The 15,847-nt window shown below is 41.0% G+C and overlaps 1 protein-coding gene across 1 annotated transcript in view; it reads left to right on the top strand.

Moving 5' to 3' along the window:
- The window catches only part of LOC142741696 (retinal guanylyl cyclase 2-like), a 105,534-nt gene that overhangs the window by 62,223 nt on the left and 27,464 nt on the right, over positions 1-15,847 (top strand). The window contains exons 8-17 of the mRNA XM_075851040.1: positions 257-433; positions 941-1,097; positions 2,250-2,399; positions 3,174-3,322; positions 6,635-6,798; positions 9,475-9,667; positions 10,402-10,576; positions 10,700-10,798; positions 11,470-11,564; positions 12,358-12,443. Of these exons, the coding sequence (XP_075707155.1) occupies positions 257-433; positions 941-1,097; positions 2,250-2,399; positions 3,174-3,322; positions 6,635-6,798; positions 9,475-9,667; positions 10,402-10,576; positions 10,700-10,798; positions 11,470-11,564; positions 12,358-12,443 (1,445 nt within the window). The remainder of the gene's footprint in view (positions 1-256; positions 434-940; positions 1,098-2,249; positions 2,400-3,173; positions 3,323-6,634; positions 6,799-9,474; positions 9,668-10,401; positions 10,577-10,699; positions 10,799-11,469; positions 11,565-12,357; positions 12,444-15,847) is intronic.

Here is a 15,847-nt window from a genome sequence, read left to right as displayed (position 1 = left end):
GTATATGACTTTGCAGCGTACAGCGGTGGCGGCGGCACTGTATGGCAATATTTTTTAGGCAACTGTTTGACTAATGTATGGCACTATTATTTGGGCACCGTACCGTATGGTTCTTATAATTATGTACTGTATGGTATGGTTATTTATACACTGTATAACTAAACACTATATGAGGGGCTTAGGAGCACTACAGATTGCATCCTCTAATGTAAAGCCAGCCCTGTTTATAATCGACTGGTCCCTTTTCTGTTTGCAGATGAAGGATTTGAGGCATGAAAATGTCAATCCGTTCCTGGGCTTTTTTTCCGACTGTGGCATTTTTGCCATTGTGACTGAACATTGTTCTAGAGGAAGTCTGGAGGATCTGCTGAGAAATGAAGACGTCAAATTGGACTGGATGTTCAAATCTTCATTACTATTAGATTTAATTAAGGTATATATGATGCAGATGCGGTGAGAAAATGATTAAAGAGTTGTTAAAAAATTGCAAATGCAAAAAAGAGAAAGTGCAATACCAGCCACGTCCACCAGGTGGCAATATAGAGATCTCCCATTTCCACTGTAAACTTTAGTATTATGTAGTTTGTGCATTCTACTAGTCAGGAATCCCATATAGCATACATATGCTAATAAGTAGAAATGTGGGGTGAATATTTGAAAGTCCTGATATAAAGTATTTTATTCTCAATATTTAGTCCCGCTGAAGTCATATTCCAAAAACATTAACTAAATTAAGGAATATTGCCACTCCAAATGGTTTCCCCCAACCTACGTCCCCATTATAATGTCTGAGCAATATCGATGATATGCCTTTTGTGACAAATATTTGCATTGCTATATTAGCTATTGAGTGGAGCCCCCTGGTGGAAGGCTTTGGTAGTTTTGTTTTTCATGGTTTTTTTTTCCTTTGCAAATTTTTTATTTTTAACTTTTATTATAGGGAATGAGATATTTACACCACAGAGACTTTCAGCATGGACGTCTAAAGTCACGAAATTGCGTGGTCGATGGTAGATTTGTCCTGAAGATCACCGATTATGGTTTTAATGAAATTGTGGAAAATCAGAAAGCTCCACGTTGCTCTCATCCACCGGGCGGTAAGATCAGTGATGAATAGGATAACACAATGGGGCAGATTTACTACGTGTCTGTGCTTGCCATGTGACGAAAAATTTGACAAACGTTTTGTGAATTTTGGCGCATTTCATTTTAAACTAATTTATGAACAAATGTTTGCACCTCACTAGACACTTTTAAAATGTGTCTAGAAAGGGGCACAGCCTGCCGGGAAGGGGGACAGGGCTTAAAATGTGACAAAATGGGCCAATATGTGTCAAACGAAGACAAAGTCAACAAAGAGCTGGTATAAGGAAGAGAAAAGTGTCAAACATGTCTAGACAGATGATTGGTCTACATTTATGTTGTCTAAATATTATACAGTTTATTACATTTACCCCAATATTCCCTTGATCTGTTACCTGATGGTCCAGAATTTTTTTAATTTCTTAATTTTTTTAAAATTGCAATTATGGAATTTAAAGTTTCCATACTCCAACTATTACTATTTTTGGGAACGACAAGTGGTCCTTAGGAGGTGCGTGACATATTTATTTAAGGCATTAGTAGGAAGCATTCATTTAAAGAGGCCTGTCCTGGTAACAAGGCTCCATTAACACTGGGCACCCTATGCTCATCTCACATTTAGGGACCCGATAGTTAGTTCATCGCACAAGACAAGGGATGCAAATACCATAGTGGCGGCCCATGTATCTCCTATAGGACCATGGATGGAATGAGAAGCTCATAATTTCCCCGTAACCCTACCCTATGGGTGCTCTTTTTCCATAAATGCTAAATTAAAGAAACTGAAACTAGCCTGAGGCTCATGGCATCCTTCTCTACAACAGGGAAAAGGAAGGGTACATGAACAGGTGCTGGACTCTTTACGAGGTATGCTGGTGTATAGGGGTATGTCACAGTTAAAGAAAGAGTCCCCATTCTGATTTTGGCTATGGGGTTTCCACCTGTATGCATCCCCTGATGACACCAGGACGCCATTATGTCATCTGCACTAGACTCAAGTGTCATCACTAAATCATGCTCATCCCTCCTTATGAGTAGTTCATTCTAACAGCCACACACCAGAAATTATTAGCTCTGCATGGGAGGAGCTAATTGGCAAATGTCTCCTCCCATGAGGAGATGGTTATATTGTTTGCTAATACGAGTGATGTGATTCTCTTATGCAGAATTATTTTGGACGGCTCCAGAACTGCTACGAGATCAAAACCTGGCCAGGAGAGGAACCTTCAAGGGGGATGTATTCAGCTTTGCTATCATACTGCAAGAAGTGGTTGTGCGGGGTCCACCATACTGCATGTCAGGACTCTCAGCACAGGGTAAAGCTCTGATACAATACAACATTACGTACTGGTGCAGTATCTATTATATCTCTTTTTGTAGTTCCTCCTATATTTTACAAGGTGTGTATGTTTAGGTTACCTAGCAACCATATGATGTCCTGTGAAGGTGACCACTATTGGAGCACTTGTAGTTACAGCCATAGATTTCTACACACATTGCTAAAATCGAGAAAAGGATTTAAGAGGTTGGATTGTTACCAGTGTTTATGCATGGGCATTGATAGGTGATGGTGGGCTGGCAGGGCATGTGCTTTGGTTGCTGGGTGCCAAAGGGGGCTCCAACAGGTCACTCTGGCCAGGGTATTTAAAAACATGGCTAGGGCAGCAAACTGAAATTTGTTCTGGGCAAAGAAAAGCCGAGCCACCATTTTACAGCAAAACAATATTACTGCACACTACCGGCAACTACCGGCACACTACCGGCACACAGGCTCGTAGCTATAAAGGGTGCAGAGGTAGCAGTCACAGGAGCCTGAGGGGGCCCAAAAGCCCAGTAAAATAAATTATACATGGTAGGTGGGGGCCCTGTTATAGATTTCGCATTGGGGGCCAGGAGCTTCAAGTTAGGCTTCTGCCGACACACTAACTAGCTTGTTCACCTCCGATGCAGGTATATCTGCTCTATCATAATTAACAAGGACTGTGCCGTTAGTCCATTAATTTAATTGAGGGGGGAGGGGTCAAGAAAACAATATGGAGAAAAGAAAAATGTTATATTATTTAGTAACACTCACTATTTACATATTTTAGAAATCATCCGAAAGGTGAAAAAGCCGCCTCCGTTATGTCGGCCAACTGTGGCCCCCGACCAGGCCCCTCTTGAGTGCATTCAGCTTATGAAACAATGTTGGAGTGAATTAGCAGAAAGGAGACCAACGTTTGATGAAATCTTTGATCAGGTTGGTGATAGAAGAAATTTTAGTCCGGCAAAAATAGAACCGTCTTGTAGAAATCCTGCAGAGATTAAGGCTGACAGATGAGGGGGATTGACAAAGTGGGTGGGGCTTAGTGTTCTTGGTTTCCTATTGCAGTCAGAGCAGCGGGGGAGATCTCCTGCAGCAACCAGATGCCTTACAGCTGGAGACAGGTCTTATCTAAGGTGTGTTAAAAGAAAAAGGGAAAATGGCGAATAGTTTCTCACTGTTTTGAATGCCATATGAGATGAAAAGAGGATATTATGGGAAAAATTACTGGGATTTTTTAAATTGTTTTTATGTATTTTCTACATTTAGCTTTTTCTCTAACATATTAATCCAGTCTTTGATCTAACTCTAAGTGCCCGCTAACAACTGACTGATTGCCATGGTATCCACTGGCAAAGATTTTCATGGTGTTTAGGAGGAGGTGTTCTTGTGGTTTCCTGAGGAGGATGGGCCTAAATACTTCAAGGAAATGTCTCATGTCTATAATTTTCATTTCATGAATTAGATTTCAGTCTGTAGAAGAGAAATAATGAGTTTTTTTCTTTTTTGTTAATGTAACTAATATTTTTTTATTTAAAAAAAACTTCCCTTCCTTATACACTTATTATGTGTATGGGGTGTGTGCGCTTTATGGCAGCTTCATCCCCCAGAAACCAAGTGAGACGGGAGCTGCATACAGTCTTATGTGTATGTGTGTGTGTATGTGTGTGTGTGTGTGTGTGTGTGTGTATGTGTATGTGTGTGTGTGTGTGTGTGTGTGTGTGTGTGTAGGTGTGTGTGTGTAGGTGTGTGTGTGTGTGTGTGTGTGTGTGTGTGTGTGTGTGTGTGCATAGTGTTACTTAACTGCCTTATCTAGGCTTCAAGCAGTACAACAGAGCTGTTATTAAATCCCCCGACCACTAATGATAATATGATGACTCTGCTCAATGTGTCCCAGTCTACAAAGTCAAGCTGACAAGTGAGCTACAGAAAGCAGCAAGCGTGAAACTGCAATATTTAAAAAGAAAAAAAATGTATCTGGATAGTCACTTAAATCATTCATTCTAACCAGTATAGAACCTAATTTGTTTTTTTATTCACATTGGCTCTATAATCAGCCATTGCCAAATATAAATCCAGCATCTTTTTCAGTTGAAAAAAAAAATCCTATTTATTTCGGATCTCTTTATGGTTTTATTGCCGATAAGACAATGGGGTTGTATCACATATCTGTATTTTGGGGTATTTTGTAAAGGCAGAATATAGTTCTATAATAAAAGATTTGTCAGCGAATCACAAGGCGAATTGAAAAAATTTTTTTTTAATCATTTCTGGAATTCAAGAGGCTGGGAGGTGTCAAGACAGCAATAAAATAGGTTTATATCACCATCTGCAGGCATTTAGGTGGTACTGCAACCTAATACAATTTAAAGGGATTGTCCATGTTAGAAAACCCATTGTCATACATCCTATTAGGGAATTCTGAGATAATAGAGGGGGGTCCTCTGTTCAGGATCATCATGTCTTGTCCAGAATGGAGAGCGGTTACATAGGTCGTCTCTCTCTGGAGGACCTGTCCTGTCCTGTATTACACACACAACACAATGATATGAATGGATATTGTGTAATACTTCATTTCTCCTGTGGTGGTGCTGCAGAGAAACGGAACACCTATGGCCAGGTTTCCCCACAGATCACAGCTGATTGCTGGGGGTCCCAGAAGGGGGACACTTTGTGATCAGCTTTTTGTCAAGGGATCCTTCTAACAAGTAGGGACTGTCCAAAGGGGAGAAACAATAATTTATGTAAGCAAATTGCTTTTATAGCAGGAGAAATTACGATCAGTCCTTATTCAGGTGGGAATATAGTCCCCAAGTTCAATTGTAAGTTTGGATACACTTGGATACACCACGTTTCTTGGGATCTGTGATGGGATAGACCTTTCACTTTAAAGAGGCTCTGTCACCAGATTCTCAAATCCCTATCTCCTATAGCATGTGATCGGCGCTGCAATGTAGATAACAGTAACGTTTTTTGTTTTTTTTAAAACGTTCATTTTTGGCCAAGTTATGAGCTATTTTATATATATGCAAATGAGCTTTGAAATGGACAACTGGGCGTGTTTTTTTTTCGTATGTCCAACTGGGCGTGTGAATAGAAGTGTATGATGCTGACCAATCAGTGACCAGTCAGCATCATGCACTCCTCTCCATTCATTTACACAGCAGCATCACGTTCTTACTAGAACGATGTGCAGCCACATACACAAGTGTCCTGATAATGAATACACATGACCTCCAGCCTGGACGTCATGTGTATTCAGAATCCTGACACTTCTCAATCTTTTCTGTGAGATTCCAGCAAGGGAAACAAAATCTTGTTTACCTCGTAATCTCGCGAGATTACGCGTGGCTTGCTGGAATCTCACAGAAAAGATTCAGAAGTGTCAGGATTCTGAATACACATGATGTCCAGGCTGGAGGTCATGTGTATTCATTATCAGGACACTTGATTAACGTTAATGTCTGTGTATGTGGCTGCACCTCATTCTAATAAGAACGTGATTCTGCTGTGTAAATGAATGGAGAGGATGCTTGATGCTGATTGGTCACTGATTGGTCAGCATCATACACTTCTATTCACAATGCCCAGTTAGTAAAACAAGTAAACACGCCCAGTTAAAAACACAATACACGCCCAGTTGGACATACGAAAAAAAAACACGCCCAGTTGTCCATTTCAAAGCTCATTTGCATATATATAAAATAGCTCATAACTTGGCCAAAAATGAACGTTTTAAAAAAAGACAAAAACTTTACTGTTCTCTACATTGCAGCGCCGATCACATGCAATAGGAGATAGGGATTTGAGAATCTGGTGACAGAGCCTCTTTAAGTCATTTACCCACCTTTTATCATCATTGACCTTAGGTAATAAACATTAACATGTAACATGACACTAAATAACAAAAAGTAACAAAAACAAGCAAATAAAAAAATACTTTGTTTCTGGCTGGGAGGCCGTTTGCTGCAGCAGAAATCATCCCCCTTCACTTCTCTGCAATGGAGACCAAGCAAGACTTTGCCCCATCTCTCTTTGCTAATCATCACCTTTCTGGTTTATTTTATTATGAAATGCAAAAAGTTTTTGCCTCTGAATCACTGCGTTAAATCTCCTCCAATGTGTCAGTATAATGTACAATGACTCCTGTGTTAAAGGGATTTGTGGTTCATTTCTTCTTCTTGGCCGAGATAGTTCTTACTTGGTAATGAAGATCTGTAAATAATTGTTTTATTTTTTTAATTTTAGTTTAAGACTATCAACAAAGGAAAGAAAACCAACATCATAGACTCCATGCTGAGGATGCTGGAACAATACTCCAGTAATTTAGAAGATTTGATCCGAGAGAGAACTGAGGAGCTGGAGATTGAAAAACAGAAAACAGAAAAACTTCTCTCCCAAATGCTACCCCCGTGAGTAGACACCGCTCCGTTGTGGCCATGAAAGGTCCTACCATTAGACCTCAGATGACTCACATTAAAGGGTTTGTCCACTATGATCAACCTTTGTCCAGCAGCCGTGTCCCCCAATGATGAACTGATCTTGAGGGTCCCATTGCCCAGGTCAGTCAGTTGGAGACACCATTCTGCTACTACTATATGCCTAAGAGGACATTTCGAAAGAAGTTGAAGGACCCCTTTAAAGGGATCCTACACTATGATGGAGAGGAGCCCAGAGGGTAGAATTGGGACACTGTGTGGCTATCTAATATTCCTGCCTTTGTGCACTGATCTAATAACTTGTGGGGGGAAGCAGGGGGTTGGGTAAGAAAACGTCCTGGACATTTTGTCCAAAAAGTCTCCAGTAGACGAGTCAATCCCTACCAAGTCCCACTGGACCAAGGGTGTACGAGCCGCAGAGTCAGCTGCTATGGGGCCCTTGGTGAGAGGGGGCACTGCTCTGGTTGGTCCAATTCTCTTTTCTATTGGGGGCAAGTACCAGTGCAGGACACTCCTCTCCAGAGGAACTGCATTGTTATTAAACAAGGGTCTGGGAAATTGGCCCAAGAGTCATGGAAAGAGCATGGAGGGTGTAACAACCACAAGGCCCAGTGGCAAAACAGCCAATAAATGGGGGGCCAGTTTAATTTTTGCTATGGGGGGCCCCTTATGTTCTGTGTACACCACTGCACTAGACAGAAGTAGGTTGAGGGGTATTGTAAAATGTTGCACCCCATCCCAATTCCAGCTATTGGGGCATCATTTCAATATAGTGCAGGACCTCTTTAGGTGGAAATGCCCTTTAAGGCATCTATAGAAAAAGCTCATGAATCATCTGTATGCCGCCTGATCCTCCATTTTCTTGGCCAATCAGACGCACCCATAAGATCCATATTTCCAGCTTCTTCCGGCAGTGGAAACTCAGTATAAAGAAATAATCTCTGCTCTGCCAGAAAAGCCGAGCAACTTTAAAGTGACAATGACAATAAGTAAAGGTGTTCCTGGTTTTATAAAGCTTAATCAAGTTCGAATATACTTTATGTTCCAGCTACGCTCCATTTTCAAGAGCTCTGCTTGCTGTCAGTGACTGGAACATTCTTGTTTACCTCTAGAGGTTGAATACCTGCACACGCTTGATACTTCTCACAGCTGAGGTTTCGTTACATTCATATCAAGTGTAGAGAATCCATTGTAAGCTAAACATATCAGTAGCACAAATCTCTCTCTCTGTTTTGGACTGCAAGTTGAAAGCTCTTATCCACACTAAAACATTGTAACAAACCTTCAGCTGGGTAAGCAGGACTAGTAGGTTATGCAATTTAGAGTATGCTGATTCTTGATGCATTTTTTCAGCTTTTTTTGCTTAAAATGACAGGAAAATATTTTATGTAAAAGCCACAAGTCTACATACCCTTAGGCTTCGTTCACATTTGCGCCAGGGTCCCGTCTGAGCTTTCCGTCAAATTGAAATCAATGGTGATGGAAACGGAAGCCTTTGGTTTCCGTTTGTGTCAGTCAAGGTCCCGTTCCGATGGAAAACTCCAACAGAACGTCGGAACGGGACCCTAGCGCAGATGTGAACGAAGCCTAAGTTGCATGGCCAGATGTACTGCACACACAGCTGAGGATTTGTTACAATGTATCAGAGGAGATAAAAGTTCTCAGCCTTGAATATAAGTCAGGAGAGAGATGGGTGGCAATGTGTTTAAGATGATCTAGATGGTTTGTTACAATGTATCAGTGAAGGTAAAATGTATCAATCTAGATTTCAGAGGCTTGGCTAGGAATTAAAACTCTATGGGGTTTCTGTTAACAGCCATTATCACATGATCACGATCCAATACTATAAAAGCGAATACAGACATTCACTTTTATAGTAAATATGTTTTTATCTGGCAGTAGAAGGTAGTGCACTTGACAAGAAAACCCTAGATGGGAAGGTACAGGGGAGAGGTTACACATAGCAACAAATCAGATTACTGATGGCCGAGAGGAAAGCTGCATTACTAGCTGCAGAGAATCATCTTGCCCAACTGCAAGCTGATCAAATGCGTCATACTGCTGCTCGAGCTGCTGAAACTCCTCAGCAAATTCGGGCTTTCTCAGCAACTCATCAGACAGGTGGCTCTCAGAAGCGCAGAGACTCCTGACCGAACCCAGGCCAGTCAGCAAGCTGATGAGCACATCATGATGTTTAGCGTGCTAATGAGTGGGCTTTCATGCAATGATGCTGTTATCAATTATGATCCAACCATGGTCTATGGCCAACTGGTAATAAAACTGCCAATGTTGTTAATCAACAGGCTTTGTCACAATCTTATGACTTATTTCCTACCAGTTTAGCTGTTTGGTATTTAGGAAGTTAAAATTGAAATAAACAGTGTGCAACTGCCGGGGTATATAGGGCTACTAGCGATTTCCCCGTAAACCAAGAAAATACGAGGGCATGGATTGGTCTCCTGGTCACCCTTGGAACAAATCCAATGAACACACAAACAGACAGACCGACACGTTATACCCGGGCAGCGCCGGGTACTTTTTCTGGTATCTTATTAAAAAAAAGGGGAAAGTTTCTCTTTAAGAGCCCCCTATATATACATATATACACACTTGGTATTTTTGGTTAACCCTTCGGTTGGTTTCTTTCAGATCTGTTGCTGAAGCTCTTAAAACCGGAGCCACAGTTGAGCCCGAATATTTTGACCAGGTGACGATCTACTTCAGTGATATTGTTGGATTCACCACCATATCAGCGCTAAGTGAACCCATTGAGGTGGTCGACCTTCTGAATGACCTTTATACTTTATTTGATGCCGTTCTGGGAAATCACGACGTATATAAGGTAAGCGAAGGATAACAACCACTAATGGCAGCCATTACTATACCCGGCTGTCGACAGACCCTGAATGAAATATAAACCTGCAGACTTACATTTTCCCGCTTTCTTCTAGTGCGCTTCCGGTATGTCACAGGAGATTTGGTAGTTATGAGGTTCTAGTATTTTATTCATGAACAAGGAAGGTCAGGATGAACAGTGCTACAGGTTTCTCCTAGACAGGAAAGAATGTGATCTTGTGCATGGACTTGTAGAAAGATTAAAGAATGATGGAATTGAAATGTCGTGGGTAGGGACACACGTAGACGGTAAAACCCAGCGGTCGCTACATGTGTCCCTACCCTAAGTAAAATATTTAATAAACAAACTAATTAATTAATTGGAGTATTTGCTGGCATTCAGTTGATCACCATGAAATCCCCAGTGATCGCCTGTGTGCTCGCTCCATACTTCCCCTTAACCCTTATCACGTAGTGATATTGCGTGAAGGGGTTAAAAGGGCAAAATTGTGATGTCTAGATGACTGGGTCAGAGCATTTCAAAAACAGTCGGTTCTTAAGGTGTTCCTTGTATGTAGCGGTTGGTACCTACCAAAAGTGCTCCAAGAAAGGACATACAATGACATGGTCTGGTGAAATGCGCTCCTCGCGGTTTATACAATTTGTTCCATTGTTGTAGGATTCCATGTATCACAAGAATAAGAGGACAGTATTAAGACGACATGCATTGTCTCTTTGCAGGTGGAGACCATTGGTGATGCCTACATGGTGGCCTCAGGACTTCCCAAGAGGAACGGGAACAAGCACGCAGCTGAAATTGCCAACATGTCTTTGGACATCCTCTGCTCTGTAGGCACCTTCCAGATGAGACACATGCCGGACGTACCAGTCAGGATCAGGATAGGTTTGCACTCAGGTATAGAATTCTCGAATGTTTGACATCACAAGCGTGAAGGACCGATCCAGGAGAGAATAAGGAAATGAATAGACAACTTTTTCATTCCATATTATTGTATAATGTCTTTGTCCTCTCACCCAGGGCCGTGTGTAGCCGGAGTCGTTGGCCTCACTATGCCACGTTACTGTCTATTCGGAGACACGGTGAACACAGCTTCACGTATGGAATCCACAGGACTGCGTAAGTCACAAAAACTCTCAAATGGGATAAATGTGGCGGGTGGAAGGATTAAAACTTGGACTGGTTCAACTCTAGGAACTAACATAGAAGTTTTCATGATATCATGTTGAAAAAACACAGTTGGCCCTATTGAAGTTGAAATTGAAAAAACGTGAAAAACTCACATGGCATAATTAATAAAAAAAACATGTTATAATCTTCACAATTTCAAGCAATATTGTGTGAGAATATTTTTTTTAAATCCCCTTAATGTAATGTAACCTCTCGGTCCTGCTACGGGGCAAATTTTTCAAAAAAGGGTTTCCCATTGTGTTGGTGCCCAAATTACGGAGATAGGAAAATTCCCTTTTTTCCCCTTCCGCCCTCCATTACACTGACTTTGTCTACTTTCTACAGACAATACATTACACGTTTTGACATAGGGAGGTTTGAGGTTAGTGATAGTATTCCTGAAATATCTTCGGGGGTCTACAGTGGCTGAGCGGTTAATATCTAATATCCCTAAAGGACTAGGGTGGTTTAGTGGTTTATTCTTCTTAGGTTTGCCCGTGTTGCACCGGTGAACCAACCATTAGGAGACACTTTCAAATATTATTTTAAACAGACCTGAAAACATGAGCAACCATTTTTTACCAGGTAATATCTGTATATATGACCATTCGCCCTTACAGCTTACAGAATCCATGTCAACCAAAGCACGGTGGCCACTCTGCGTACCCTAAAAGAGAACTATAAAATAGAAGTTAGAGGAAAAACAGAATTAAAGGTAAGATTGAGAGCTGGCTGTGTACCCAATGTATACCGTACCGGTTAATCATCTGCGCTGCTAATTTACGAATCGAGGTGAGCGAAACTCCGCCCACTTTGAGTTTCGTTGACCCGTGACTAGAGTTGAGATCCACTTGCTATAAAGATTCATCAGGCACATGTATTAAATGTGCTTGCAATATGTTTATTAAATTATATGGATTGGCAGATTGGCGCCATGTACAATCTCTACAGTACTCCTCCCCCGATGATGTATAGAATATTTTTGTTCGCCTTTTTAATGTGTCAATTATATTGGACAGGAAACTCAACTATATATTTGTTATAATAGATATATATTCTATACTGTCGGTGACTACTGTCCTATACATCATTTCTACCTGAGCCATAACTATAGGCGGTGCATATGTAGTAGTCGCACCTGGGACCCGATGCCTGAAGGAGCTTAAGAGAACCTTTACCACATCAGAACACAATAGTATTATACATGACACATGGTAGGTGAGGGGCACTGATACATATTTTGTGTTGGGGCCCAGGAGCTTTAAGGTGATGCCTCTAAAAAAGGCAAATGAAAGCCATTTATTGAAATACATCATGCACTTTACACAATTGTGACCAACAGATGGCAGCATACCAACATAATGACGCCATCTAGTGGTGCCCACTAGATGACACAAAACAAGTATTTAATGTGCAGCTGGCACCAACTATATCTGTAGTAATTGACCTGAATAATAGTAAAGGAGATAAAATGTATATTTGTGTTCCTACCCATTTTTTTTCTTTAGGGAAAAGGTATAGAAGAAACTTACTGGTTAGTAGGAAGAGATGGTTTCACCAAACCTTTACCAAAACCACCAGATGTAAAGCCAGGGTACGTATATTATTCTGGGTCTGGGGTTTCAGCATCTGATACTTGTAGCTTCCCATATGACTCGTAGAAATGAGTGACCCTATTCACTAATGAGGCCATGACCCAAAATTGTCAAACAATATAAGAGAAGACACTAAAGTTGTTATTGACTGTAGCTTGCAAGGCAGGAACATAGAGAGCGGGGCCACGGACCAAGAGGAAGAGGAAGGGATAGCCCCAGTCACTATAAAATGCTCAGCCAATCAGAATGTAGGAATCCAGAAATGCCCATGCATCTTGCTTGTGTCAGTCAGACTATAGGGGCTCAGTCTACAACTGTTATTCAGACGGAGCCGACCTTGCATTAGACCGTGTCCTGTGTGGTACCTTTTGTGGTGCCCCTTTCATTTGGTGCCTGTCATATAGTGTGCCAACAACCATAAAGTGCCTAATTATAAGTGCCATACAGTAAAGTGCCAAAATACAAGTGCCATAGGTTGGCCAAACAGCAGTTCTATACAGTTGCCTACATAACAATACTATACAGTGCCACCGCCACCACCATACACTGCAAAAATATATACTGTACCACCATGCATAACTCTTTCCCACATTTGGACGTAACTGTACGTCTTTTTAGCGGTGCCTTCCCACAAATGGGCAGTTACATCCATTGGATGGTGCAGATATAAGAGCTGTGTCTGCGTCATCCGCAATGGGTGGCGGCTGTAATATTGAGCCGAGATTCTGCTGGAACAACCGAGATCAGAGTTACCTCCGATCCCATCCATTTAACCTCTTAGATGCTGCCTCAATAGCGACCGTGGCATCTAGGTGTTTAGACAGAGGAAGGGGGCTGATATGATCCCGGGGCGCCGATGGGTTGTTATGGCACCCGGGAGCCTAGCAAAAGCCCCCCAGGCCTGACATAGCTGGATGCCTAATAGATTGCCTCTCAGTTTGTTACGGAGTATACCAAAGTATTATATCAGTGATCAAAGAATCCCATTGTGATGTCCCCTAGTGGGAGTAAAAAATGTCTTCACATTAAAAAAATAAAAATAATAGTAAATCAAAAAGAAAAAATACACAATCGGAAATGCAATAAATTTATCACATAATTTTAACCGCACTGGGAACAGCATAAAAAAAAACAACACAAAAAACAACCTGGATATTGTTTTTTTTTGTATTTCTTAGCCCAAAAGTATAATAATAAAAGCTAATGAATACTTTATATGTATCAAAATGGTTCTATTACAAAATATGACTGCAAAAAAAAACAGCCCTCATAGGGGTACATTGACGGAAAAATTAAAATGCGGCGACATAAATAACATTTTTATCATGAAATATGCTATTATTATGCAAAAGTAGTGAAACATAAAAAAAAGATACATATTTGGTATCTCCGGAATTGTACCGACTCATAGAATAAAAGTAACATGTTATTTATCAATGTCGCCAAATTTATTATGCAAAAAACAAACAATGGCAGAATTGCTGTATTTTTCCATTTAGCAAGAAAGAGTTAATAAAAGTTAATCAAAAAGTTGTATGAATCCCAAAATGCTGCCACTGAAAAAATATAATTTACAGTATTCCACAAAAAACAAAAACTCAGACAGCTACGTCGACGGAAAACGAAAAAGTTATGGCTCTTTGAATGCAGCAACGAAGAAACGCGAAACATTCCTATGGTCCTAAAGCCCAAAATAGGTTCTGTTCTGAAGGGTTTAAAGGGGTTGTGGCATCAATAGAAATGGCAATACAGTATATAAACTCAATACACATTTTAGAGTAACTTTGTAAAGTATTTTTATTAAAAATAAATAAATGTTTCCTCGCAAAAATATGGTAATTATCTGCTTGTAATAGCGCCCCCTAGTGTTCAACTGTATAGGTCTCTGCACGTCATTCTCGTAAAGCTCTGTTAGACGTGCAGCTTCTGCTCTTATCAGTGAAACAGGGAGAAAAAAAAGTCCAGCATGGGCAGTAAGAGGTATACAGACTGCAAGCAGTGAGGAAAATAGCCATTAGATCAGCACTTTACTGCTTGTGCTGAACCATAGTCCTTATCTCTGTCCCTGATAAGGAGGAGAGCAGCACGGACTGGTGAGGAGGTTATCTAATAGCTTACTGTCTGTGCTGAACCATAGTCCTTATCTCTGTCCCTGATAAGGAGGAGAGCAGCACGGACTGGTGAGGAGGTAATCTAATGGCTTACTGCCTGTGCTGAACCATAGTCCTTATCTCTGTCCCTGATAAGGAGGAGAGCAGCACGGACTGGTGAGGAGGTTATCTAATGGCTTACTGCTTGTGCTGAACCATAGTCCTTATCTCTGTCCCTGATAAGGAGGAGTGCAGCACGGACTGGTGAGGAGGTTATCTAATGGCTTTAACCCTTACTGCTTGAAGTCTGTGTACTCTGAGATGTAGAAGTAAGACATATGTCTAGCCTTAAAGGAAAGGTGTCCTGATTTATTTATTTTTTATTATTTTATTGGTTCTTATATATTTAAATATAATAACAAGTTTATTTATTTTTTCCCCTAACAAAACATTTTTGATTAATACTTTTTCTTTTCTTAGGGGGCTGCCATTTTTTATTCCATTCACGACACATCCACAGATGCTATACGGCATATACAAGACAAAAGGAGATACAAATGGGAGCCGTTCCAATCTCCTAAGCTTGTGCCGTCTAAATGTGAACTGCGCATGCTCTGTGTCATGCGCAGTTCACACTGCTAAAACATAGAAGCTCGTTACTAAAGGGAAAGCCGGCACCATTTTCCTGAGGAACAGAAGCCGCTGCCGGACAGTAAGATGACGACTTCCGGCCGTGGCTTCCGGCAATACAATACAGAGCTTTTCTTCTCTCTTCGCCGTGTCCCTGTAGCCACTGGCCGCTGTGAGCAGAAACCCCTATCACTTTGCAGTCGCTCAGAAAATAGCGCTGCACAGTGTAGGTGGTTTGAAGACATTCAAACCCCTCCCCCGCCCGGCACTAGTCAGAAGAAGGGAGGGGGTTTTGTGAGGACACTGGAGAAGAGTGTGTCCATCACAAATTTGCAGCAGATGTCAATGAGGTTGCTTTGCCTGAGTGACCTTGTTGCAATTGTGGGAACTTCTCCCTCTAGTGGCCAGCACATGGAAATATTATAATTATAATATAATTTATAATATTTTCTGACATGTGTAAAAAAATACTTTTTAAACAATTTGGAAATAATTACATTAACATCAATCCTTAAAAAAAAAATAGTAGCGAGACATTACCTTTAATAATGTGCTTGTTCCTTTAACTGTATTGTATTGTGCATGCACAGCTGACATTCTGACATTCCCTAGAATGACGTGCAGAGTCCCATACATTTGAACACCAGGGGGTGCTATTACAAGCAGATAATTACCATTTTTCT

Source organism: Rhinoderma darwinii, chromosome 2 (assembly GCF_050947455.1).
Source record: "Rhinoderma darwinii isolate aRhiDar2 chromosome 2, aRhiDar2.hap1, whole genome shotgun sequence".
Lineage (NCBI taxonomy): Eukaryota > Metazoa > Chordata > Amphibia > Anura > Rhinodermatidae > Rhinoderma > Rhinoderma darwinii.
The sequence above is the reverse complement of the archived record's forward strand: the minus strand, read 5'-3'. Positions and strand labels throughout refer to the sequence as shown.